Below are 26,915 nucleotides of genomic sequence, written 5' to 3' on the forward strand. Positions count from 1 at the left end.
AAGCCACAGAAGGTCATTGCTGAAAAGTCTGGCTGGAAAAGGTGCACAAGCAACAGAGATGACCACAGAAATGACTGGATTGTTGCTCAGAGAACTTGATAAAACACAGTGGACCAACACCAGCAGATGACATGGTACCACAAATCATCACAGACTGCAAAAACTTCACACTGGACTTCAAACACCTTGGATTCTGTGCCTCTCCACTCTTCCTCCAGACTCTAGGACCTTAATTTCCAAATGAAATGCAAAATGTACTTTCATCTGAAAAGCGGACTTTGGACCACTGAGCAACAGTCCAGTTCTTTCTCTCCTTAGCCCAGGCAAGATGCTTCCGACATTGTCTCTGGTTCAGAAGTGGCTTGATATTAGGAATGCGACAGTTGTAGCCCCTCTCCTGAAGACGTCTGTACGTGGTGGCTCTTGATGCACCGACACCAGCCTCAGTCCACTCCTTGTGAAGCTCTCCCAAGTTCTTGAATCAACTTTTCTTGACAATTCTTTCAAGGCTGTGGTCATCCCTGTTTGTGCACCTTTTCCAGCCACCCTTTTCAGTAATGACCTTCTGTGGCTTAGCCTCCTTGTGGAGGGTGTCGAAGATCATCTTCTGGACAACTGTCAAGTCAGCAATCTTCCCCAGGATTGTGGTTGCATGTACTGAACTAGACCGAGAGATACACAGTATTTGTACCGTTTTAATCAAGTCCTCATTCTCTACAGTAGCAGACGAAGACAGCGAGTCGATGCGAATGTGTCTTACTGGTGTATTTTGTGATAAAGCTTGGCAATGCCTTGATGGGTCCAGTCTTTGCCTAGCTGTGGCAGAATGTGACCTAACGCATCTGACCTGGCATGAACAAAGAATGAACAGCGTCACCACAGAACATACATGTGCCCAATATAATATTAAAATTTATATGTAACCGCATGTATAATACATATATACTCACTTGGTGATGGTTCCATCAATATCTGAGATAATGACTTTATCATCCCAGTTCCAAAGATAGATGGCAGCTTCACAACGGCAAGTGCCCTGGTACTGAGTGGTCACACTGAAAACAATCTTGTTAGCTCCCTCCTGCAAATTGAGATGCTCCTAACAAAACACAAAGTTTGTAAACTTTAAGGCTATTGACCTGAACACGGAATACAATGACCAATGGAGTCTAAAAGAGTAAAGCTTATGTTCAGTGTTTGTAGTATAACAGTTATGTACTATCTGCTGGGAGGTGAGGCGGAGGGATTTGCGGTATATCTGAGTCAGGCACTGTGCAGTCCTCATGTCTTCTGTCACACTATCCTGCCTGTTAGAGTCAGTACCATCGTCATCACTGGACAGCTGACCAGAGTGATTCCTGCAGAAACCAGATTTAAGATAAAATCATCCCCAAAAAGAACAAAAACAAAACAAATATATAAAACATTTGTAACATAGCTGTCAGAAACATTGGCTAGATTTCACATCTGAAAACCCCCAAACATAGTGCAGGTGGCAGAAAATGATTTTTGTAAATGAACACCTTATTGTCAGGGCAACTATTTTCCTCTTAGATGACTGTGGCATCATCAAGATTAAAACCTTGTCAGTCATTCTCGCAGTGATTGGGGGGGGGGGGGGGAATCAAGCCTCTTTTCATACATATATTTTACAAAACACACAATCTTACTTTACTGGGGGAGTTACAGGAAGAGAAGATGACGCCTCAAGTTGATGTTCTTCAGAATCAGGCTTTGAGTTTGACTGAAAGAGAGGGGAAAAAATAAGCTGTGCAGAGATAGAGGGTTGAAAAATTGTAATCTGTAATGCTCTCTGTTGCTCATATTTGAGGCTTTCAGCTTTGGGTTGTGCACTGGAACTAAAATGTACTATGGACATTCCTGTGGTAAATTTGCATTACTGTCTAGATTGTTAATAAGGAAGAATAAACATACAATATAAGGCTAAAACACCTGATCATCCAACCTTTATGTGGTTCTTCCCCGAACTGTTGCTACAAATTTGGAAGCACAGAATCATATCGAATATCTTTATATGATGTAGTACTACAATTTCCCCTTCACTGGAACTAAGGGGCCCAAACCTGTTCCAGCATGACAATGCCCCTGTGCACAAAGCAAGGCCCATGATTTGCCAAGGCTCGTGTGGAAGAAATTGCAACCTTTGGGATGAACTGGAATGCAAGCCTTCTTGTCTAATAAGTGTCTAACCTCACTAATACTCTTGTGGCTGAATGGGCAAATCCCCACAGCCATAGTCCAAAATTCAGTGGAAAGCCTTCTCAAAAGAGTGGAGGTCATTATAACTATTCAATCTGGAATGGGATATTCGACAAGCACATATGGGTGTGATTGGTCAGGTGTCCACAAACTTCTGGCTATATAATATCTAGTACCCGTGAACTCAGTGTAGTGCTTCATGGTAACCTAAATTTTTGTAAGGCACTGACTCTGACTAGCCATCTCAAATAGTAATTAATTAATTAATTAATTATTCATTCATCTTCAGTAACTCTTTCATCCTGGTCAGGGTCAAGTCAATTTTATCTGTATAGTGCTTTTAACAATAGACATTGTCGCAAAGCAGCTTTACAGAAATGTATAAAGTCTGGACATACATTTTAAACATGTACATTTATCCCTAATGAGCAAGCCTGAGGTGATGGTGGCAAGGAAAAACTCAGACAACAGGTCACGGTGGACCTGAAGCATATCCTGGGAAGAAGGGCTGCAAAGTGGGCAAATTAGAATAGCTAATCAAACTAGACTGCATTTCCGCAGAGAAAATGCAAAGTGTGCTTGCTGAGCTGTAGCAGAACAGCTATCATGCTAATGCTAACAGTTAGCATACTAGCATGCTAATGCTAGCATGCTAATGCTAGCATGCTAATGCTAGCATGCTAATGGCTAACGGCTAACATGCTAACAGCTAATGATTAACATGCTATTTGTTAAAATTCTAACACTTTAAGGCTAATATGCTGACAGCTATCATGCTAACAGCCAACAGGCTAACGGCTAGCATGTTAACTTTTAGCATGCTAACACGCTGAGGGTGACATGCTAACAGCTAATATGCTAACAGTTAGCATGCTAACATGCTCAGGCGAACTCACTAACAGCAAACATGCAAACTCTGCATGCTACCATGCTAATCCTAACATGTTAACAGCTCTCATGATAACATGCTAATGGTGAACATGCTAACTCATGGGCTAACAGCAGGCATGATATCATAATGGGTAACATGCTAACAGCTAGCATGGTAACACGTGAATGCTTATATGTTAATTGCTATCGTGTGTGCAGTCCTAAAGTATTCCTAATAAAATGGCCATTGAGTTGAAGTTGATTTGCTGTCAAAGTCTCAAATGAGCAGATCCTTGTCAAATGCATCACCACCTATGGGGGAAGGGAGGAATGACTCAGTCAAGCTTCCAGTGATTAGCGGCAAAATGGAGAAAAAAATGGACGGATGAAAGGCAAGACAAAGACGAGTGCGGGTCAGAACCGATATCGTGTGTGTGATGGGTGATTTGGCCTGAGGTGCCGTATGAAGTTTGGTGGATGTGTGGTGAAGTGTTACTGAGCAAAACTCCATTCATTTGAATGGGGCCAAAAATCAATGGAAGCCTATGGAGGTAAAAAGAGATGCGTGAAAGACGAGTGCAGGTCTCAGATGAGGGGATGGATCTGTGCAGGGACTTGGCCTGAGGCATCAAGTGAAGTTTTGTCACTTGGTTAAAAAAAAAAAAAATTGATGGAGAGTGAAAGTTTTTCTCCTGAAACACCATTCATTTTCAATGGGGCCAAAAATCAATGCAAGCCTATGGAGGAAAAAGGGATGAGCAAAAAGAAAGGAAAAATATGAGTGCGGGTCAGAACCGATTGCATGTATGTGTCAGGGGAGTTGACCTGAAGTATCACATGAGGTTTGGTGCATCTGCGATGGAGCGTGCCCCAGTAGGACGATTCAATTCATGAGCCCTATTCATTCTCTATGGGGAAAAAAACAAAAGAAAAACGACAAGAACAAGAGAATGGGCGCGTTGATCCAAAAGCTGTATATAAAAACACACTACACCACTTCGGGCCAGACGTCTCAGAGTTGGAACAGTGTCTCCATCTCGAACGCCCTAGGAGGAGTAGTGGATCCAAAAAACATGTTGGAATAAGGCAGAATAAGTAAACTTAAGAACAATAGTGTGCTTGCCAGCCTTCGGCTGCTGTGCGCTTGAGCAAGCACACTAACTACCAACATGTTTGAGAAGAAAATGGAGAACCCAGTGGAAACATGCAGAAACACAGAAGAATGTGCAAAGCTGCACAGACAGTAACTTGGCAGCGATACTTACTGCACCACCGAGCCATCCACACATTCTAATTAAAAGGACAAACTATACCTGATTGTTTTCCATGTCTTTCCTTCGCCAGGAAAACCACCAGCGACCAGACTTCTTAGACATTTTATCTTTTACCAGCTGCTCAACTGCACTCTACATAAAAGACAGAAGGTTAAAACCATTATTCAATCAAATAGTGATCCAGAAGCAGGACCTTGTGGCCAAATCCTCCCAGTACAAATGTAATGGAATAAGCCTATAAGCCTTTGTACCTTTGGCAAATTCTTCTGAAAAGCTTGCATTGACAGAATCATCGGAGCAGCAGCTGCCCAGTTGTAATAACTGAAAAGAGATGAACAGAAATGGTTTACCAAATAACATTTTTCCATTAGGCTAAGAGAAATGTTATAAATTTAAAACAAACAAACAACCTAGATACTCTTCCAGTCCAAAAGTGGATTTATTTCACTAACTTGGAGTTGATGCAGATGACGAGGTTTGGGTCATCAATAATTCCAGGGTTGCTGACAAAGTCTTGGTAGGTGACAATGTGCTCCTCAAACTTTTCTGCACCAAAAAAAAAAAAAAAAAGGGACAATAGCTGTTTTTTCAGCATGAAAAGTGACCTTGGTGGGTGTGTCATTAGTTTGGAGAGGAAGCAGAGCACAGCAATGGAGAACACAAGGGAAAAGGATACAGCTTCAGCTTGCAGATAATCAATCAATGTGCTCTGCCATCTTGCTACTACTGTTTACTTCTGTTGTGAACTGTGCAACACCCTCCGTTCATAACCAATTCTTGATGACAATAGTTCCACTCAAAACTGGTGAAAACGTGGGCTGGCTCACTAGCTGGCACCAAGGTTCAAATAATCCTGAACAGAAGCAGTTCAAGAACCCATTCCCTTTTGGTTGAGAAGGGGCAACTATGTCCCATTTTAAAAGTTGCATAAAACTGAACCCAGGCCAACTTTATTTGATAGACAATAAGTCAGCTTCTTGCTGCTTCCCAATGAAAATGAATGCAGGCCCGGCACCGTGGGGGGGCGAAAGGGGGCGTCGCCCCCTCGTGGCTACAGCCCCGCCCCCTCAACGGAGACTCAGATCACTTAATTGTTTTCTTATGAAAATATAATGTATTATAGACGTATTAATAATTTGCATTTTCAAATACGAAATATTAAGTGGTTGCGCATTGCACAAAAATACATTTCACATAAATCACCTGTTTTAGACATAGATATGTAATGCTGACACAGCCGCGCACACACAGACCTGTGATAAGGACAGGGGAGGGGTCGTGCGGGCGGGGGTTTTACATGTACACTTACAAGTGCACTGTCTCTGCAATATGCAGTCAGTTTACGGGAGTAGTCTTCCCCCTCCGAATTAAACGAATTCAATCACAATATTGTGAATCCATTTTCTTTCTTTGTAGGCCAAGTTTATCTTCGTTTATGTTGGTGTATGTGTTCATATATGGTCCGCTTTGTGCGCAAATAGCGTAAGAATGTGTCGTTGACATCACCCCCCATGCAGCGGGGGTGAAAATTCATCACTTCAGAGAGTGTTTAGTCCCCTACACGCCTAAACTGGGATCGCGGATTAAGTGGTTAGAGTTGACTCGGTGCAAGTCAGGAAGGCTATTACTGGTGCAGCTGCGGGGTCTATTGATTTTTTTTTATTATGATTTTGGCCGCCGAGCCAAGTACCTTAGACTTGCATTGACGTTTTGTTTTCATGCCGCGGAGCTATTTGTATGTATTTTAAATGTAAAGGACTTGCCTGTAGGTTTGTGTGTGTTGTTTTATGTTTGGCATCTTTCCGGTTGTAACGCGTGTCTGTGAGAAAATTGGAGGGCAGGGTTAACAGGTGGGCATGGGAGTTGATAAAGCGCAACTGCCCTGGTAATATGTCACATGATTTTCCAGGACTAAAACAACCTTCGGGGCCATGGTTTCGCGGTTGGCGCAGTTAATTGTTTGAAACACGTTGTCAGACCGCCATCACTACTACACACTATATGAAAAATATTTGCCCCCTTGCGATTTCTAATTGCCCCCTTAGTAAACTGTTCCTGGCGCCGGGCCTGAATGAATGGATGCAAAATATCAGATTGGGAATTTGTGTATAGTGTGCATGCATCATAACACTCCAAGGTTACACTGGAAACTTTGTCACACTTTTTTTTTTTTAAATAATGAGTGGTGGGCGGCACAGTGGTGTAGTGGTTCGCGTTGTCGCCTCACAGCAAGAAGGTCTGGGTTCGAGCCCCGTGGCCGACAAGGGCCTTTCTGTGTGGAGTTTGCATGTTCTCCCCGTGTCCGCGTGGGTTTCTTCCAGGTGCTCCGGTTTCCCCCACAGTCCAAAGACATGCAGGTTAGGTTAACTGGTGACTCTAAATTGACCGTAGGTGTGAGTGTGAATGGTTGTCTGTGTCTATGTGTCAGCCCTGTGATGACCTGGCGACTTGTCCAGGGTGTACCCCGCCTCTCGCCCGTAGTCAGCTGGGATAGGCTCCAGCTTGCCTGCGACCCTGTAGAGCAGGATAAAGCAGCTACAGATAATGAGATGAGATGAATGAGTGGTCACTCTTTTTCCTACCTTTCTTGATCTGCCTGGAGTATCCCTCAGTCCCACAGAGAGACATGGTAACATCCAGAGTGTCAGTGGTGGAGTCTGATAGATACTCAGTCCCACTGTCTACATTGGCATTGTTTAGAGACTGAGGAGATTGCTGGCCTGTCTGTGGGGACTGTATGGGTGGGACTGAACCAAGCTCAGCATGACCTTGGGAAGGAGAGTCACCTTCACTGGATGGGGGATTGGGGGGGGGGGGGACAGACAGACAATGAAAGCCAATACCAATGATGACTACATACAATAGTAAAATAAGAATTATATTCTCCTGTAAACATACTGTATCTGTACATTAGCATATAACCCCATTTCCAGAAAAGTTGGGACATTTTCCAAAATGCAATTTAAAAAAAAAGGTGATTTGTCAATTAGTGTAAACCTTTATTTAAGTGACAAAAGTACAAAGAAAAGATTTTCAATAGTTTTACTGACCAACTTAATTGTATTTTGTAAATATAAATGAAGTTAGAATTTGATGCCTGCAAGACACTCAAAAAAAGTTGGGACAGAGGCATTATTATAACTGTATTACATCACCTTTCCTTTAATAACACTTTTTAATCATATGGGATCTGAGGAGACTAATTGTTGCAGTTTTACAATTGGAACTTTTGTCCATTCTTGCTTGATAGAAGACTTCAGCTGCTCAACGGTCCGTGGTCACCGTTGTCTGATTCTCCTCTTCATGATGCGCCATACATTATCAATAGGAGACAGATTTGGACTGGCAGCAGGCCAGTCAAACACATGCACTCTGGGCCTATGAAGTCACACTGTTGTAGCCCATGCAGAATGAGACCTGGCATCATCCTGCTCAAATAAGCATGGACTTCCTGGGAACAGACACTGCCTTGATGAACATGTCTCTAAAATCCCTGGTACCATCACACACATGCAACTCACCCACACTGTGAGCACTGATACATCCCTGTACCAATCACAGATGCTGGCTTTTGCACCTTTCTCTGATAAACTGGAAAGTCATGTTCACCTTTGACACAGAGAACTCAACATCTGTTTTTTCTGAAAACAAGCTGAAATGTGGACTCATCTGACCACAGCACGTTTCCACTGTCTTTCGGTTCATCTGAGGAGTTCAGGCCCAGAGAAATCGGCGGTGTTTCTGAATAGAATTGATGAATGGCTTCCACCTTCCATAATACGGTTTCAGGTTGCATTTCTGCATGTGGACTGTGTTAAGTGGCAACAGTTTTCTGAAGTACTCCCGAGCCCATGTGGCTACATTTGAAATAATGAGCATGATTGTTTCTCAGACAGTGCTGAGGGCTCGAAGGTCACGCACATTCAACAGTGGTTTCCGACCTTGCGCTTTACACAAACAGATGTCTCCAAATTCCTGAATCCTTTCACAATATTATGTACTGTAGATTTTGAAAGACCTAAAATCTAACACTGAGAAATGTTCTTTTTGACTTGACTAACAATTCTCTCACGAATTTTGGCACAAAGCAGTGAGCCACAACCCATCCTTGCTTGAAAGGACTGAGCCTTTGGTGTTGCTGCTTTTATATTCAATCAAGTTAGCAATTAACCTGCTTACTGTGGAATCTTCCAAAGTAGCGTTATTTTAATATCCTATAAACTTTTCGGTCTCAGTTTGCCTCTATCCGAACTTTTTTTGAGTGTGTTACAGGCATTAAGTTCTAACTTGGTTTATATTTACAAAATACAATCAAAGTTTGTCAGTAAAAGTACTGAAAATCTTTTTTTTTTTGTACTTTTGTCAGTTAAATAAAGGTTCAGAAAAATTAACAATCACCACATTTTTGTTTTTATTGCATTTTGGAAAATATCCCAACTTTTCTGAAAAGGGGGTTGTATTTATCATGTGCAGTTAATTACTGTTTTATTACCCCAAACCAGTTGCACTATAGATTTTACTTTTGGTACTTGTTATATTTCACTGTTCATACAGTATGGTCTGCATGTAATAGGATGCGTTGCATCATCTCAATCCTGACATATCAAGTACAGTATTGTGCAGATTTATATAGTCAAGCTCATGTGAGTAAGCTTTAAAGGAGAACTGAAGTCATTTTTAAACTTGCTTCATTTCTTAAAAGGTGTCATTCCACGACAAACCGTTTAATACTTGCTTTTTTTGAAATACTATAGGTCACTCCGAGTTGCATATGCATGCTGCACATGAAAATGTTCTTCTACCCCCATTCCCTGTATTAGCCTATGAAAGAAAATAGACGGAAAAACAAGCGAATCAGAAAAAGCCCTACGAACTTGCGTCACTTCGAAAATTAGTAGTCATGGTCTCACCCATAACCCACTGGAAGGAGCGTCACAGTGCTGTTAGCCAATCAGAAGCGATATGTTTACATGTCATGAATATTCATGAGTAAGAGCTGAAATCTCTCCCCACCCACTCCTCCACCAAACTAGAACAGCCTGAAACAGAAGCATCACAGCATTTTTTTCACCAAAACCGGTTCACAGGGCATTCATTCATACTACAGACCACCGCACAATTAATGAAAAAATGATGCAATGACACCTTTAATTAACGTGTTATTCAATTACGTTTTCGGTTTTAGTAACCTTATATCGTGACTCGTATTGGCAACTAATTGCAATTAAATATTATACTTATCGGCCTATTCGGTTTTTAGCCATGTCGAATTTAGTTCGTTTGGTCCACGGTAGGCGTCACTTATCTGCACGATCTTCACGAGACTTGTGTGAGACTTCGAAACATGAAGTCAAGTCAAGTTTATTTGTATAGCACTTTTAACAATAAACATTGTCGCAAAGCAGCTTTACAGAATTCAAACAACTTAAAACATGAGCTAATTTTATCCCTAATCTGGCTGGTGAAAATGTCAGCCAAGTGCCAGTGGCACCATTTTGAAAACTGTTTTCCAAACGAAATATTGCACAAAAACGAGTTTAAATGAAGATTACTGCTTATTTCTTTCAAACTTTCCTGATTGCTATCAAAACAAACAAACCTTCCGGCTTGATTACATCAGCATTCGAAGGAGGGCGCGCGTGTCTTTTGACAACGTTGGCAGATGTCGGTCACTTTGGTTTCCGCTGTATGTTTTACTTCCGTCCTACGATGTTTCGCACAGGTCTCAGGGAATCTTGTTTACAGCCATTGCTTTGACATATGGACTGATATTACAGAGCATATTTCAAACACTCATAACTTGCTATAGTAGCGACAAAATAGCCATCAAAAATGCATTCCTATATTTAATAAAATGAGATATAGAATTTTTATTTTAAAAAAATTTTGCCTTCAGTTCTCCTTTAATACATACACATACTGTAGATACAGGTATTACATATAATCTGTTTGCTACAAAATAGTACAGTATACATGAGAACATGAAAAGTCTCACCTTCTGGGAAAATAAAGTGCAACCACCTCAGGGTCAAGTTTGGACAAATCATCCAAATAGATATCCGATGGCCCCAAATGCTGACTGCGCTTGCCTGCACACCAAGACATGGTGGGAGAGAGAGATGGAAAAGGAATCTTGTGAAACAACTCAACACAACAAACGAGAACTACAAAGCTTCATCATGTGCAGCACGCAATCAGGCCCTGTGCTTAAAGCCTACCCTTTTTTTTCCCCTGGGATTCTGCTGCTTTAGATGAAGACTGGGAGAAGCTAGGCTGCTCCTCTAACCGTGTAACAGATTCCACTTCTTCCATCACTCCAACAATTTTTGCCTCCTGACTGGACTGTGGGGTCACTGTGACCTTACCTTCCTGGGCCACCTTTCCTTCCTCCTCTGTAAATCCTTCCATCACTGCTTCGATACTACTGTCTCTCTCCACCGAAGCTCCCTTTTCTGCTATAGTGAGCTGATCTGTTTCAGTAGTGATTTTATCGACAGAGGTAGCTAATGTTTCTGACTGAACCATGCTAACTGATTCAGCTGTACAAGATACACCAACAGTGCTTGCATGGTATTCAGAGCAAACCGAGATGGCATTCTTTGTATTAACGTCATAAATAGCACTGACTACTCTATCAGCATTAGCAGGTCTTTTGGTGTGATCAGTGTTATCTTGATTTGCAGTTCTAGCATAACAGTCTGTGCCACATGTGCTAACTGTGTTAGCAATATAATCATTCAGGCCACTCTGGGCCTCCAGTTCTGAAGTGTTCTGCTGCACAGAGCCCTCTGCAGGCTCCATGTTGGGCAGTGTGAGTGAGGAAGTCTGGTGTGTGGGAAAATAAGCTTCTGTGTTTGGGGTAGAGTGGGAAACTCCATGACGATTTTCCGAGTGACATGGCTGCGGTTCAAGAATCCAAGGTTCTGGTCTCAATACAGTTACAGCGGTCAAGGGTTTCGAAAGCTCCATGTCGAACGCGGCCTGCCGTTGGATGGTGCGGAAGTGGGAGTGCTCAGAAAGGGCAACGAGAGAGGAAGGGTTGAAGAGACGCTCTGTACTCCCTCGGTCAGATGGACACATCTGCAAGGCACACCACAGAACATCAGATAAAGTTTGATTTTCTAGGACAGAAAAAGCAATAATGGAAGTTTGTAGGAGGAAAGCAGAGTACCTTGGGAAATCCACCCCAGTTCCACTCCATCTGAGGCCGTGATGTTTCCTGAGGCTTCACCAACAGCTCAGAGTCGCTCTTAGGAGAGGAGGGCCGACTATAGAACAGACTGTAAAAGTAGAGTGTGACATGGATAGATGGAGCAGTGAGAGCAACATTAAGTATTACTTCTATTTTCATTCAAGTTCATGCTTGAATATATAGAGCTGCATGGTCCAACAAAAAGTACTAAACGACATGTAAAATGCACTCCTTCAAATGGCATAATGCAAGAAGAGAGGGCGAACAAATTAAAGAATAAATTAAGTGGATGCAGTGCAATATATGCATAGAGAATAAAGACGAAATGTATGTTCAGATTTTTTACATTATATCACAGGTTCTGTAACGCATGTTATTACCCCTCATTAGGTGAGCACTCTCCATCAGAGTAAGGATGCAAGTCTCTGGCCTGAGCTCCAAGCACATCCTCACCTGGTTCCTCAGACAGAGAGTAATACACTGACTTGCTACAGAAACAGACATACACAGAATAAACTCAACAGCTGATTCATTCAGACCGTACAAAAACTTGAAATATAACCACAATTCCAAAAAAGTTGGGATGCTGTGTAAAACGTAAATAATAAAAAAGGTTTGCAAATCATGGTAACCCTATATATTTCATTGAGATCACCATAAAGACAACACATCAAGCGATGAAACTGAGAAATCTTTTTTTTAACCAATAAGTGCGTTCATTTTGAATTTAGAAAAGAAAAAAAGTTTTTAAAAAAACTAATTAGGCTAATTGCAAGAGGTCAGGAACATGATTGGGGATAAAAGAGCATCCCAGACAGGCTGAGTCTCTCAGAAGTAAAGATGGGGAGGGGTTCACCACTCTGTGAAAGACTGCATGGGCAAATAGTGCAACAATTTAAAAATGACATTCTTCAACGTAAAATTGCAAAGAATTTGGAGATCACATCATCTATGGTACATAAGATTACTAAAAGATTCAGAGAATCTGGAGAGATCTCCGTACACAAGGGACAAGGCCAAAAACCAACATTAGATGCCCGTGGCGACGCTGCATTAAAAACAGACACGATTCTGTAGTGGAAGTCACAGCATGGGCTCGGGAACATTTCTCAAAACCATCGTCTGTGAACACAGTTCAGCACTGCACCCACAAATGCAAGTTAAAAATCATATATAAACAAATATCCAAAATCAACGCTGCTTTCTCTAGGCCTGAGCACGTTTACTATGGACTGAGGGAAAATGGAAAACTGCCCTGTAGTCTGAAATTAAAATTTGAAATTCTTTGAAAATCATGGACACCACGTCCTCCAGGCTAAAAGGGACCATCCAGCTTATCAGTGCACAGTTCAAAAGCCAGCACCTGTGATAGTATGGAGGTGCATTAGTGCACATGACATAGGTAGCTGGCACACCTGGGAAGGCATCATTAATACTGAATGATATATACAGGTTTTGAAGCAACTTGCTGCCATTCAGACGACATCTTTTTCAGGGAAGGCCTTCCTTCTTTCAGCAAGACAATGCCAAACCGCATTACACATATTACAGCTGCATGGCTCCATAGTAAGAGTGCTCAGGTGCTAAACTGGCCTGCCTGCAGTCCAGACCTGTCTCCCATTGAAAGCATTTGCCACATTATGAAGTGCAATATACAACAAAGGAGACCCCGAACTGTTGAGCAACTGAAAGTATATTTTGGGCAACAATGGCACAATATTTCCACACATAAAACTACAATAACTGGTCTCTTCAGTTCTCAAGCATTTACAGTGTTGTTAAAAGTAGAGGCGATGCAACACAGTGGTAAACATACCTCTGTCCCAACTTTTCTAAAACGTATTGCTGGCATCAAATTCAAAATGAGCATACATTAAAAACAAACAAACAAAAAAAACCCCTCTCAATTTCAACATTTGCCTTGTTGTCTGTTCTTTTTTCAATGAAAGATAGGGTTTCCCCTATCTTATATTACCTATAACCACACTTGGACATTTCACTGTGTGTGGTGTTAATTTTGACAAGAATTTTAAATTTAGTTTGAGTCTTAGTCGGTTTCTGAAAATTGTAGTTGGTTTTAGTCACATTTTAGTCTGTTACATTTTAGTCAAGATTTAGTCAGTGGAACTCAGTTTTAGTCAGTCAATCAGTAATGTTTCCATACTCACCAATATTCCACTATTATTCCGAATATGACAAGATCCTGAATTTGATACAGGTCATGCAAACAGCATATTCTATTCGGACATTCCAAATGCTTTGGACATGTATACAATGTGTTCATATTATGCGTTTCAATTGGGGTTTTTATGGCAGTTTGCAACACACACAGCCTCTCGCCTGTTTACAGTCAGCTCTGTGCATTGTACACAAACCAAACAGACTATCAGCATATACATGGCTGTATGTAAACATGAATATTAGTGGAATATTCATTTTCATTAGTGATGTAAACAGCTTAGTAAGAATACTGTCTTTTTTTCAAATAAGGGCAAAAACTGGAATATTTTGTGCATATAAATGTAGTGATTAGTTTAGTCAATTTTCTCAGACAATTTCATGATACTGTACTAGATTTTGCTGAAGGATATTTCCCCTGGCTGTAAAAATCCCTTGAGAAGCATATCCTTGAAAAGTAAGAACTGTGTGTTTAGGTCACAATGTGTTACTGACTTACCATACTACAGGAGCCATTTTAAGAGATTGATGGTTTTCAGTCTTTGTTCACTTTCTTTTAATTTAGTAATTTGTTAAACATTTTAATTTTTTTCGCGGTCCAGTTTCCATCAAATCCTGCGCCCTGATTGGCTGGTGAGCGGGTCAGTATCCTACGGTACGGACCCCAGTTACGGACCTCTGGCGACTCGCTCGTTCACAACAACAAACATAGTAGCAATTTTTGTCATCATGTATCTTTTTTATAAGATTTATTTATAAGATTTTTATCAAAAATCTTATAAATTTGTCAGCATTTCTCAGCATAATAGCATTAATTTTACAGCATGGATAGTGATAACGACAGTCTTCACAGTGAAAGCAAGGTTTTACTACCCTGAGGAAGAAGAAATAAAAGAAAACATTTCAGGAGAAAAGCTAAAAACCTCTAACTGTTGCTAACGCCAAGCAAAAACATGGCTGAATCCTGAATGACTCAATTTTGTATAAATAGGGGACTACATAGGCGGCAAAAGGTAGTTTTTTTTCCTGCCATGGAAGTGCACTTGTATACCGAGGAGGAAGCAATTTGCATTACAGCCATGAATGAGGATTCAAAATGGCGGCTTGGTTTTCCCTTTTGGGCGCTCTCGTTTTCTGTTAGAATTTGGTAAAGAAAAAAAAAAAATTTATTTACCAGCTTAAGGTCGGTCCGTATGGTGAAATATCGTGACCTCGGCCTTGAATACTGACCTTGGCCCGGAGGGCCTCGCTCAGTACTTTCAAGACCTCGGTCACGGTATTTCACGATACGGACCTCCCAGCTGGTATTTGGCCCTAATGCAGGTAAAAAATAAAAATATTCGTATTACGTGAAATACAGGTGTTCCTATTAAACTGTCCGATGGGTGTACATTATCTGAGCTATATACTCCGAATTTAAGCTTAACCAAATCTTATTATAGCATTGCCCAAGCCAAATGAGAGCGCCAACCTCGCTATGAACACCGACTCCTCTTTCAGGATGTCCTGTTCTGGGGTCTCCCTCTCCTCTGAGGAAGAGCTAACATCCTCATGGAGGTGTGCGTCAGAGCGGGCACGTTTCTTTCGCCGTTTTTTCCGCCGTGCACATGAAGATGAGGTGCTGGAGGGAGATGCGGTCACTTCTGAAACCTCTGGACCTTCCATGGGGATGGGTGAGGTACAAAGGTAGGCTGGCAGTTCTGTCTGAGACATAAAATCATAAAGACTATATTAATTACAGCCTGCACTAAAGTAGTTTCAAACAGTTCTACAAGTACTTTTTACAGCTTTAACAACACCCTACTGTATGATCACTGACACCTTTTTCATACCTCCAAGCTTTCATTTTCTTCCACAAAGAATGCCTCTCCATTGTCCCCAAGTTTCATGTGCAGGTCAACTGGCTCACCATTGATCTCAATATCCACCTAGAAATACCCATGCATTAGATTATCAAAAGATGATATACAACCCCAAATCAGAAAGTATTAGGATGGTATGGAAAATGCAAATAAAAAGAAAGCAGTGATTTCTAAGTTTACTTTGACTTGTATTTCATTGCAGACAGTACGAACCCAAGACATTTCATGTTTTTTCTGGTCAACTTTATTTCATTTGTTAATATACATCCATTCCTTTGTTTCAGGCCTGCAACACATTCCAAAAATAGTTGGGACGGGGCAATTTAGGGCGAGTAATGAGGTAAAACAATTATATACATGTGATGCGAAACAGCCGATGTCAATAGACGATTGTAATCATTATTTAGTACAAAAATCAGTATCGAGGAAAGGCTTAGATTTTGAGGAGCAAAGATGGGCCAAGGATCTCCAGTTTGTCAACAAATGTATGAGAAAATTATTGAAATGTTTAAAAACAAGCGTTCCTCAAAGAAAGATACAAAGGGATTTGGATTCCACCTTCTACAGTGCATATCATTAAATGATTCAGGAATCTGGAGAAATTTCGCTGAGTAAACGGGCAAGGATGCAAGCCTAAGCTGAACGCTAGCGATCTCCAATCCTTCAAACAGCACTGCATCAAGAACGGTCATTCATCTATAGCTGATATAACCACATGGGCTGAGGATTACTTTAGCAAACCTTTGTCAAGCACTACAATACAGATTTACATCCACAAATGCCAGTTAAAACTTTGCTGTAGGAAAAAAAGGAAGCCTTATATTAACTGTGTCCAGAAGCGCCATCGACTTCTCTGGGGTCAGAAGCATCTGGGCTGGACCATCACACAGTGGAAACGTGTAGTGGTCAGACAAAGCTCTTTTTATTTTTTTTAAAGAAGAAATGGATACCATGTGCTCCGGACCAAAGACGAAAGGACCATCCAGACTCTTCAGCAATAAGTCTAAAAGCCAGGGTCTATCATGGTATGGGGTTGTGTCAGTACCCTTGTGTCAGGGCAATCACAGTGTCCTTCTGTGATGTCAGCATTAATGCAGAAAAGTACATTGAGAAGACATCTTTTCCAGGGATATTTCAACAAGACAATGCAAAACCATATTCTACACACATTACAAAGGCATGGGTGTGGAAGAAGAGGGTGTCTGTCCTCTCTGTCCCCAGTAGAGAATATGGTGAATTTTGAAACGACAAATATGAAAAATGACAAGCCTGTACTGTTGAACACCTTAAGACCTGTTGTTTTCAGGAAGAACGGGACAAAATACTTGAAACGTTTCATCACTTGGTGTATTCAGTCCCTGAACATCTTTTAAGTGTTGTGAGAAGGAATGGGAACATTAGAAAGTGCTGAAAGCTTTACCCAGTTTTTTTGAAATGTGTTGCAAGAATCAAAATTGTTTTATTTTGGGGAGGGGAAAAAAATAAATAAATAAAAAAAAAAAAACACAAGGTAAAACATCAAATATTGTGCTGTTGTACTGTTTTGAGTGCAACATAGGTCAAATGATCATTTACACATCATTATTTTTCAGTTTTAATTCCAACATACCGCCCCAAGTTTTTCTAATTTGGGGTTGTACACAACACGAGAAAGCATAACAGTTTCTCAGCATTTTTCCTGATATGCTGTTTTAGTTAGCTTTTTGTCTGGCATTAAGTAGCTACCCTGTTTACTTTTGGTACAGCTAGATGATATAGTTGGGAGATGCTGACAGTCAACTAATTTGAAAATAATTAATTTCTTTTACATAGAGTGAATTTTTTTTCAGAATGGCCTCCATGCATGCAAGTTGGACTGGGGTGTTCAGCATCCAGTATATCACCAATATGAAGCATTAATATAACACAATTTAAACAATGACTTTTAAAAATATATTTATCCACAGGGCAACAGCAGATGACATCCCACAAGTCATACAATTACAATGTGATGACAGAAGGACATTAGGATAAACCACAACTTTTGAAGCTACAAGGTTACCCATAGGTTAATATCTTCTTTAGAACCTAGTAAACAGTAATTAGTTTCATGTTAACTATTATAAAAGGACAGGTCATTTCAGCCAAAAGTTTTCAGTACATGAGAATCTAAAATCAGCAGGTTTTTATTTGCAACATTTTGAAAAGGCATTAATGCTGGTATCAAGACAATTACAAAAATTAAAAAATATAAGCAAAATGGTTCAGGGGGAAAAAAAAAAAAAAAAAAAAAAAAAAAAAAACAGTACAGATGGCAAGTTTGATGCAAGCAGAGAATTATTTAAAATAGTGGGAATATCCCAAACCCCGGCATGCTTCACATATAGACTTAGGCTACATCCACACGACAAGATTTTTTTTTTTAAATATCGCGTCCACATGGGCAGTAAAATATCAGGTTCATATGGCAACGCAACGCTTGCTGAAAACAATGCAATACACATGCCACACCTCTACGTGCGCTGTAAGACGGTCCCATCGGAGACACCAGAACAATAGAAGTAGACGCATGCGCATAACTGCGCATGCGCACAGTGACTATCCCTGTCACACGCACACACTTTCTCACTCCCTATCCTATGGATATAGTCCCTTTAAATCACGTGCTCGTTTTTTTGAATGGAGACGCGGAAAGAGGAATGAACAGGGGTAGATGGAAGCCAGTACGCCAACATTCTGATATCCTCCAGAATTCTTTAATGGTCTGGAATAAACATCTGAAGAGGTGAGATCGCTCCTTTTTTTTCCCTATTTTTGCTGGCGGGATTGACTCTGCCCTAAGGGCTAGTCTCTCACTCACTCTCTCACTTTGCACCATTACACAATATTCACAGTGAAAATATTTTGTAAGCGCGTTTCATGAACCAAGTTATAGGATTTGTTGACAACTCGCATCGAGTTCGTTACACTTCTACCCGGCGTGAAGCACATGTGGTTGTGACGTCATCGTAAACAAATCCGTTCTACTCATCCAGACGACTTCGCAACGGCTCCGTTGCCAGATTTTTTCACTCTGGAACCCGTTCTCAAAAGATTTCGTTTTGGGGCACCCAAAACGCCGGTGCCATGTGGATGCCAGGCCGAAACGATAAACAATTTTATCAGATTCACCTGAATCCATTGCCATGTGGACAGGGCCTTACACATATTCATGGTTTTTCATATTCAAAATAAAAATGGCACCTGATGTACTAATTTGACCAGCTTTTTTTTTTTTAAAGTACGCCACAGAATGCACCTGACCCCTAATTGAAAACCCCTACCCACTTGGGGTGACATGATCATGGACTAGTGGATATTTCATGCAAGTCTGTATACAATATTGTATTTTCACCACAGATGATTTGAAATACCATGAACTACTACAGTGACTGCTTTAATTGGAAAAAAAAAGAACTGCTAGAGTTTTATTATGCACTTGGTAAACTACTTTAGCAAGATATACTGTATATACACAATTGTGGTCAGAAGTTTGCATACAAAGACATAGAAGTCATGGCAATACTGAACTTTCAATTATTTCTTTGATCTGTTCTTTTTCTGTGGCAGAATGATTTGTACAACATACATCTTGAATAGAAAAAAAATAATTTGGCACACAAGTTTTAATTCATTTTTGTTTTTCTGAAACTAACAGTCAAAATTTAACAGGTTTAAATAAATAAATAATACATACGCCCACATAGATTATTAATTCAGTGGTGCTGAAAGTTCTAAAATTTCTCTGAAATTGCCAAGGTAAGGTGGAACACACTACAGTCAAGTTTTACCTCGCCATAGGCGATGTAACAGGCTGCCGTTCAAGAAAGAAGCCCCTGCTCCAAAAATCGATATCTTCAAGCTTGACTAAAATTTGCAGCTGAGCACATGGACAAAGAAAAAGCCTGAAAAAGGCACAAGTTGACGCACACTGGTGTAATTTTTATGATTCTATCCCACTGAAATAAAGCCCTTTTGTTTTATTTTTCAAGTCTACCTTGACTTGGATTTTTTTTTAATGCCATTTTTCAGTCATAATATTTCCATTATCTTTTAAAGGAAAAACCTTCTGGAGGAACGTTTTATGGTTATGCGAAACAAAGACTGAGTTGTTTGGCCACAATGTCCACAGGTACAAAGGAACACTGTACGAACTGTTAAGCGTGGTGGTAGCATCATGCTCTGGGGCTAGTTTGCTGAGAGTGAAACTGGTGCCTTGCATAAAGTGGGTGGAATAATGAAGAGGAAAGTTGAAACTTGAGAAACAAGGCTTTCCGAGTAAGAGATGGTGATATTTTGTTTTTAGGGCAAGTGATAGTGGAGAGGTGGAGTCCACTTCTACACCTTTGTGGAAACAGTGCCTGAAGTCATGTGTGGTGGGAGGAGGTAATACATCTAAATCAACCTGATGAAACGTTTGATGCATGTACAGTGGTGCTTGAAAGTTTGTGAACCCTTTAGAATTTTCTATATTTCTGCATAAATATGACCTAAAACATCAGATTTTCACACAAGTCCTAAAAGTAGATAAAAAGAACCCAGTTAAACAAATGAGACAAAAATATTATGCTTGGTCATTTATTTATTGAGGAAAATGATCCAATATTACATATCTGTGAGTGGCAAAAGTATGTGAACCTTTGCTTTCAGTATCTGGTGTGACCCCCTTGTGCAGCAATAACTGCAACTAAACGTTTCCGGTAACTGTTGATCAATCCTGCACACCGGCTTGGAGGAATTTTAGCCCATTCCTCCGTACAGAACAGCTTCAACTCTGGGATGTTGGTGGGTTTCCTCACATGAACTGCTCACTCCAGGTCCTTCCATAACATTTCGATTAGATTAAGGTCAGGGCTTTGACTTGGCCATTCCAAAACATTATTCTTCTTTAACCATTCTTTGGTAGAACGACTTGTGCGCTTAGGGTTGTTGTCTTGCTGCATGACCCACCTTCTCTTGAGATTCAGTTCATGGACAGATGCCCTGACATTTTCCTTTAGAATTCGCTGGTATAATTCAGAATTCATTGTTCCATTAATGATGGCAAGCCGTCCTGGCCCAGATGCAGCAAAACAGGCCCAAAAAATGATGCTACCACCACCATGTTTCACAGATAGGATAAGATTCTTATGCTAGAATGCAGTGTTTTCCTTTCTCCAAACATAATGCTTCTCATTTAAACCAAAAAAGTTCTATTTTGGTCTCATCCATCCACAAAACATTTTTCCAATAGCCTTCTGGCTTGTCCACATGATCTTTAGCAAACTGCAGACAAGCAGCAATGTTCTTTTTGGAGAGCAGTGGCTTTCTCCTTGCAACCCTGTCATGCACACCATTGTTGTTCAGTGTTCTCCTGATGGTGGACTCATGAACATTAACATTAGCCAATGTGAGAGAGGTCTTCAGTTGCTTAGAAGTTACACTGGGGTCCTTTGTGACCTCGCTGACTATTACACGCCTTGCTCTTGGCGTGATCTTTGTTGGTCGACCACTCCTGGGGAGGGTAACAATGGTCTTGAATTTCCTCCATTTGTACACAGTCTGTCTGACTGTGGATTGGTGGAGTCTAAACTCTTTAGAGATGGTTTTGTAACCTTTTCCAGCCTGATGAGCATCAACAACGCTTTTTCTGAGGTCCTCAGAAATCTCCTTTGCTTGTGCCATGATACATCTCCACAAACATGTGTTGTGAAGATCAGACTTTGATAGATCCCTGTTCTTGAAATAAAACAGGGTGCCCACTCACACCTGATTGTCATCCCATTGATTCAAAACACCTGACTCTAATTTCACCTTCAAATTAACTGCTAATCCTAGAGGTTTACATACTTTTGCCACTCACAGATATGTAATATTGGATCATTTTCCTCAATAAATAAATGACCAAGTATAATATTTTTGTCTCATTTAACTGGATTCTTATCATCTACTTTTAGGACTTGTGTGAAAATCTGATGTTGTTTTAGGTCATATTTATGCAGAAATATAGAAAATTCTAAAGGGTTCACAAACTTTCAAGCACCACTGTACATCCCGAGTTGTACAAAGATTTCCATGAACGGAAGATGTGCAATGATAATCACAAATTGTAAATACCGAACTTTGTCCATGGTTAGCTTATTCGCAATAGTTCCCATCCTGAATTGAGCTAACCAACTAGGGCGCTTGTAACGCAAGCTTTGCTGACCTAAAGTGACACGGGGCTAGCTGGCAGCCAGCCGCTGTGATGAATGCGGCAAGGCTTCTGTTCGTTTTCTTAGGCTACGGCCGAATCCCATTTCACCCCTTGGACCAACCCCTTGGCCCTTCCCCTCCATTTTGCGCGTTCACGTGAAGGGGTATCCCAATCCCAGTTAACGCGGAGGGGTAGGGGAAGGGGTAGGGCTTCTGTACCCCTCCAAACGGAGATTTTCCTGGAGCTGACTCCGAACGAAGGGGTTTGAGTGATTTCCCACAATGCCATGCGGATTTCAGCGAGATTTCATGCGGATTTCAGAAAGATGGCGGTTCCCGCGGCGAAAGATTGTCATAAATGTATTTTCTCCATTATTTACGTGTTTTAAGTTGTTATCCAGAGGAAACACGCCGCTTGATTCGCTTTCGAGCTGAGAATGAGCAGCGATTTCTGAAATCCAAGCTGCTGCTAAAAAGCTTTGGGAGTGAGTATTGTTTTCGGTTGCTTGACTGCATACGTTTTGTTCTGTTATTCTCGCTTTTATTGTTTACATGAGTGTTCTGACACCTCAGTCTGTCGGATGTGGTGCACGAAGCGCCAAAGATATCCCATTCAGTGGTGTTAGTTAACAAATCACACCCTGCCAGCAGAGATTTCTGGTTCTGCCTCTGGCTCTGACTGTAGCGGCTGGTCGCAGCCAATGACGCATTTGGTCGCGTTTTGCTAACGTAAACGCTGACGGAGGTACGCGATGACGTATGCGATTGTTGAAGGGCTATCCCAATACGTAAGGGTTGAATTTCAAGCCCTATCCCTTGTAGCTCAGTTTCAAGGGGAAGGGCCAAGGGGAAGGGGGAGGGGTAGGAATTAGAATTGGGATTGGGCCTACGTCCACGTTAATACATTTTGTTTTAAAATGCGTCACTTTTGCTACCTTTACATCTGGCATCCACACTACTTCAGTGTTTTCAAGCCCCCAAAACAGTCCCTGTTTTAAGTTGAGAACTCTGAGGTAGTTTTGCTGTAGACGAGCAAAAATGGAGAGGTTTCGAAATGAAGACACCCACATTCGCTTCCGGATTTATTGCACTGGTATCAAACTTGTACTATTACTGGTTCCAACATGCCAGGTATCATACTAAATTGAAAAATGTTGGTACCAAACTCAAAAAAAAAACACAAAACCTCAAACTATCAAACTTGGACAAAACTGGGTGTTCTAATGGGACAATGACCCCAAATACACATCAAAGCTAACATTCAGCTTAAAACTAGTCCTGACCTCAACCCTACCCAGAATATGTAGACTGTACATAAAAGTCAGGTCTGTGCGAGAAAATTTTTTTTTTTTTAATTGAACTCTCCGAATTCTGTCTAAATAAATAAATAAATAAATAAATAAATAAATATCAAATATCCAACCAGAATTCTGCCAGAAGCTTGTTGATTGCTACCAAAAGCATTTGGTCAAGGTGTAACTTGCTAAGGAACATTTAACCAAATATTAGGTGTGCTGGATGTATATTTGAGTCTATATGTATAATTTTGACTGTGTTGATTTCTGATAACAAAATAAATTAAAACGTATTCACCAGATTCTTTTTTTCTATTAAAAAGGTGCATATTGTACAATTATTCTGCCACAGAAAAAGAACAGTTCAAAGAAAAATCACCAAAAGCCCAATATTGCCATGAGATTCACGCCCACAATGACATTTATGTTTCTGCATATAAACTTCTGAGTGCAACTGTATACATCTATTAGCATTTTTTTTTAACAGGACACACCTAGAAATATAATACCAATATACAGCAAAGCAGTGGTGTACCATTATTTCAGATTCACTTATCAGACTTTACCATCACATTTCTATAAACTCAGTGCTACCCTGTCCCTCACCACTTTCTCCTTGGAGCGAAGAACTCCCAGTTTTCCAAAGCGCACGTGGAAAGGCGAGCACTGGAGACTGCCGTCTGGCTGACGCACAACAATGACATCAATCCCACCAGTGAGTGTAGCAGGGTTTAGTCCACGATAAAGCTCCTTCACAGTTACAAAGACCGTCTCTGCCAACTGGCCAACGTAGTTCATGGTTTGGGACTGCAGGGGGAGACAGAGGTTGCTTCAGTGATTTAAGAAAAATAAAATACAGCTAGCACAACAAACTCTCAGAAGCAAAGAATTCAGAAAAAAAGCTTGTTTAAAAAAAAAAAAAAAAGGCTTGCTCTGCTGTTTCAATCAATCATCAGCAATCTCCAAGCTACTCGTGATGTTTAAGAAGCTTAATGTGGAGCATGACGGTAACCTTTGGAGTCAAAATGATTAATCAAGTGAGAAACTGCCACATTCTACAAACAGACCAAAGTCTGGTCTTTGACCAATAGCAGAACATCTTGATGATCTAAGGTCAAGCAAGGCAGGAGACAAGCAGAACACTTATAATGAGAAAAAGGATGAATATAAACTTTTCATTTTTACATTTGTGCTAAAAAAAAAAAAAAAACACACAAAAAAAACATGGTTATGAGCTCACTTCTTCATTTGCCTTTTCTGGAGCAGACATTCGTGGTCATGATCCTCCATTTTTCTCAGTCATTTGAGGTCCTTATGAATGCGTTATTGTCGATGCTATTGTTAGTAGCCCAGTTGTTAAGGCTCTGTACAGATTTTATTCTTTGCCTTCCTCTGCTTTTCTTTCCATGGATCTTACCCGTCACACTGAGTTGTTCTAATCCTCCTTTTCTGTTTACATGTTCAAAAAAAATTAATTTGTCTCTTCCTTATTGTTTAAATTAAGCTCCTTTTTACTCCTGCAAGGATTAAAACTTCTTGGTTCATCTTCATCTCCTTCCAGGATATTTTCATGATTCTTCTGAGGAACCACATCTCTGCTGCTTCTAATTTCTTTTTGATGTCATTGGTAATTGTCTAGCACTCACATCCATATAGAAGTACTGAACAGACATATGCCTTTAAAACTCGTATTTTGATATCTATTTTGATGTTTGTTTGACATTATGGACTCTAATTTCTTGAAGGTTTCATGAGCTCACTAGTAAATCTTTAATGACATTTTTTTTTTGAAGTTGTGCAAGAACATAAGGACAAGCCCTCATTGCTATGTGCTTTGGCAGTGTTCCACAAACATACCAAAAAGTATCTAGAACAGGGGTGTCCAAACTGATCCATAAAGGGCCGTGTGGCTGCAGGTTTTCATTCCAGCCATGCAGCAGCACACCTGACTTGGCTCATTCAATCAACTGAACTGTCTTCACACAGTCAAATACTTGCAGCCACAGCCACCCTTGATTAAAGGGTGGGTGTGTCAGTTGATTGAATAAGCCAAATCAGGTGTGCTGCTGCATGGCTGGAATGAAAACCTGCAGCCACACGGCCCTTTATGGATCAGGTTTGACACCCCTGATCTAGAACAAAGATAAGCAATTATCCAGAGACATGTGACTCACACAAACAAGTTTTGTTTACAAGTCTAATAATAACAGCTTTTATTTTTTTCGTGGTCCGGTTTCCATCAAATCCTGCGCTCTGATTGGCTGGTGAGCGGGCCCGTATCCTAACGATACGGACCCCAGTTACGGACTTCTGGCGACTCGCTCGTTCACAACAACAAACATTATAACGTTTTTTTTTCATCTTTTTTTTTTATAAGATTATCAAAAATCTTATAAATTTTTGCCAGCATTTCTCAGGAGAATAGCATTAATTTTACAGCATGGGTAGCGATAACGACAGTCTTCACAGCGAAAGTGAGTTTTACTACCCTGAGGAAGAAGAAATAAAAACACATTTCAGGAGAAAGCTAAAAACCTGTGACTTGCTAACACCGAGCAAAAACATGGCTGAATCATGAATGACTCAATTTTGTACAAATAGGGGACTACATAGGTGGCAAAATGTAGTTTTTTTCCTGCCATGGAAGTGCACTTGTATACCGAGGAGGAAGCAATTTGCATTACAGCCATGAATGAGGATTCAAAATGGCGGCTCGGCTCTCCCTTTCGGGCGCTCTCGTTTTCTGTTAGAATTTGGTAAAAGAAAAAAATAAAATATATTATTTACCAGCTTAAGGTCGGTCCGTATGGTGAAATACCATGACCTCGGCCTTGAATACTGACCTCGGCCCAGAGGGCCTCGGTCAGCACTTTCACGATACAGACCTCCCAGCTGGTAAATAACATACACACACACTTATGTGACTTAATGAAACAAGTGTGCTGAGCAAGAGTGAGGCAACAAAGCTTACTGTTAAATTAAGTAGCTATGCTGTAAAAACAAGCTAGTATCCCCAAAATTTTGACAAAAAGACTAATTGGTACAAATCACTCACTCTCTTGCTGTCAGTAACCGATTTATCCTGATCAGTGCCCATCCCAGGAACACTTGGCAGGAATATACAGTACTTGGATGGGACACGAGTCCATTGCAGGGCAATACACACAGGTATACATACATACACACACACTATCTTAGCCAATCTATGTTTTTACTGGCATGTTTTCCAGCAGTGGGAGGAAACCAGAGAACCCTGAGGAAACCCACACATACACAGGGAGTACATGCGAAAAACACCCAAACCCATGTGCGCACATCCTGATCTCCAATTGATTTTTTTTAATATTTTTTATTTGCCAACGAGAGACATGACTTTAATAGCACAGCTTAACAGGAATAACAACACTTAAAAGCAGGTAAACTGATGCGTCAGTTCTGAAGAACACGTCACAAAGTCTCATACATCATAGTACTCAAATTATTTGGACAGTAGAACTGTCATTTGAAGTCAGTTCTAATCCCAGTTTCTGTGTAGCAAAATAAAAGTGCAGTTCATAAGACAAGAAAACCCAGCCATGCTACCCTTTCATACCATTTTAAAAGACAAATATTTCATACGGTTCATGGATGCTACTTGGTTAATCGGCAAGTACTTATCAAAATTCGCTGGCACAGCTACTTTAAAACAAAGATGCCCCAAAACAGCTGATTAAAGCTCAGCATTCATGAGACTCCAGTTCCTCTAAGGCAACATTTTAGAGGATTTTTAAAGTAAAGTAATCTCTCTTACCCATAGTGAAGGATGGAGATGTCCCTTCCCTACAACATCAGA

General features: G+C 40.6%; 1 protein-coding gene across 2 annotated transcripts in view; it reads right to left on the reverse strand.

Annotated features, from left to right (window-relative positions):
* zgc:123305 overlaps nucleotides 1–26,915 on the reverse strand; it is a 44,459-nt gene that overhangs the window by 5,166 nt on the left and 12,378 nt on the right. For both annotated transcript variants that reach the window (XM_060919497.1, XM_060919496.1), the window contains exons 2-16: nucleotides 23,690–23,890; nucleotides 15,567–15,662; nucleotides 15,206–15,438; nucleotides 11,937–12,044; nucleotides 11,536–11,644; nucleotides 10,583–11,444; nucleotides 10,360–10,453; nucleotides 6,947–7,155; nucleotides 4,817–4,910; nucleotides 4,616–4,685; nucleotides 4,404–4,496; nucleotides 1,671–1,744; nucleotides 1,220–1,358; nucleotides 951–1,099; nucleotides 761–847 (exon numbers count right to left, since the gene is read on the reverse strand). In XM_060919497.1, the coding sequence (XP_060775480.1) occupies nucleotides 761–847; nucleotides 951–1,099; nucleotides 1,220–1,358; nucleotides 1,671–1,744; nucleotides 4,404–4,496; nucleotides 4,616–4,685; nucleotides 4,817–4,910; nucleotides 6,947–7,155; nucleotides 10,360–10,453; nucleotides 10,583–11,444; nucleotides 11,536–11,644; nucleotides 11,937–12,044; nucleotides 15,206–15,438; nucleotides 15,567–15,662; nucleotides 23,690–23,881 (2,609 nt within the window). In that variant the 5' untranslated portion in view covers nucleotides 23,882–23,890. The remainder of the gene's footprint in view (nucleotides 1–760; nucleotides 848–950; nucleotides 1,100–1,219; nucleotides 1,359–1,670; nucleotides 1,745–4,403; nucleotides 4,497–4,615; nucleotides 4,686–4,816; nucleotides 4,911–6,946; nucleotides 7,156–10,359; nucleotides 10,454–10,582; nucleotides 11,445–11,535; nucleotides 11,645–11,936; nucleotides 12,045–15,205; nucleotides 15,439–15,566; nucleotides 15,663–23,689; nucleotides 23,891–26,915) is intronic.

Source organism: Neoarius graeffei, chromosome 4, assembly GCF_027579695.1.
Source record: "Neoarius graeffei isolate fNeoGra1 chromosome 4, fNeoGra1.pri, whole genome shotgun sequence".
In the NCBI taxonomy this organism is placed as follows: domain Eukaryota; kingdom Metazoa; phylum Chordata; class Actinopteri; order Siluriformes; family Ariidae; genus Neoarius; species Neoarius graeffei.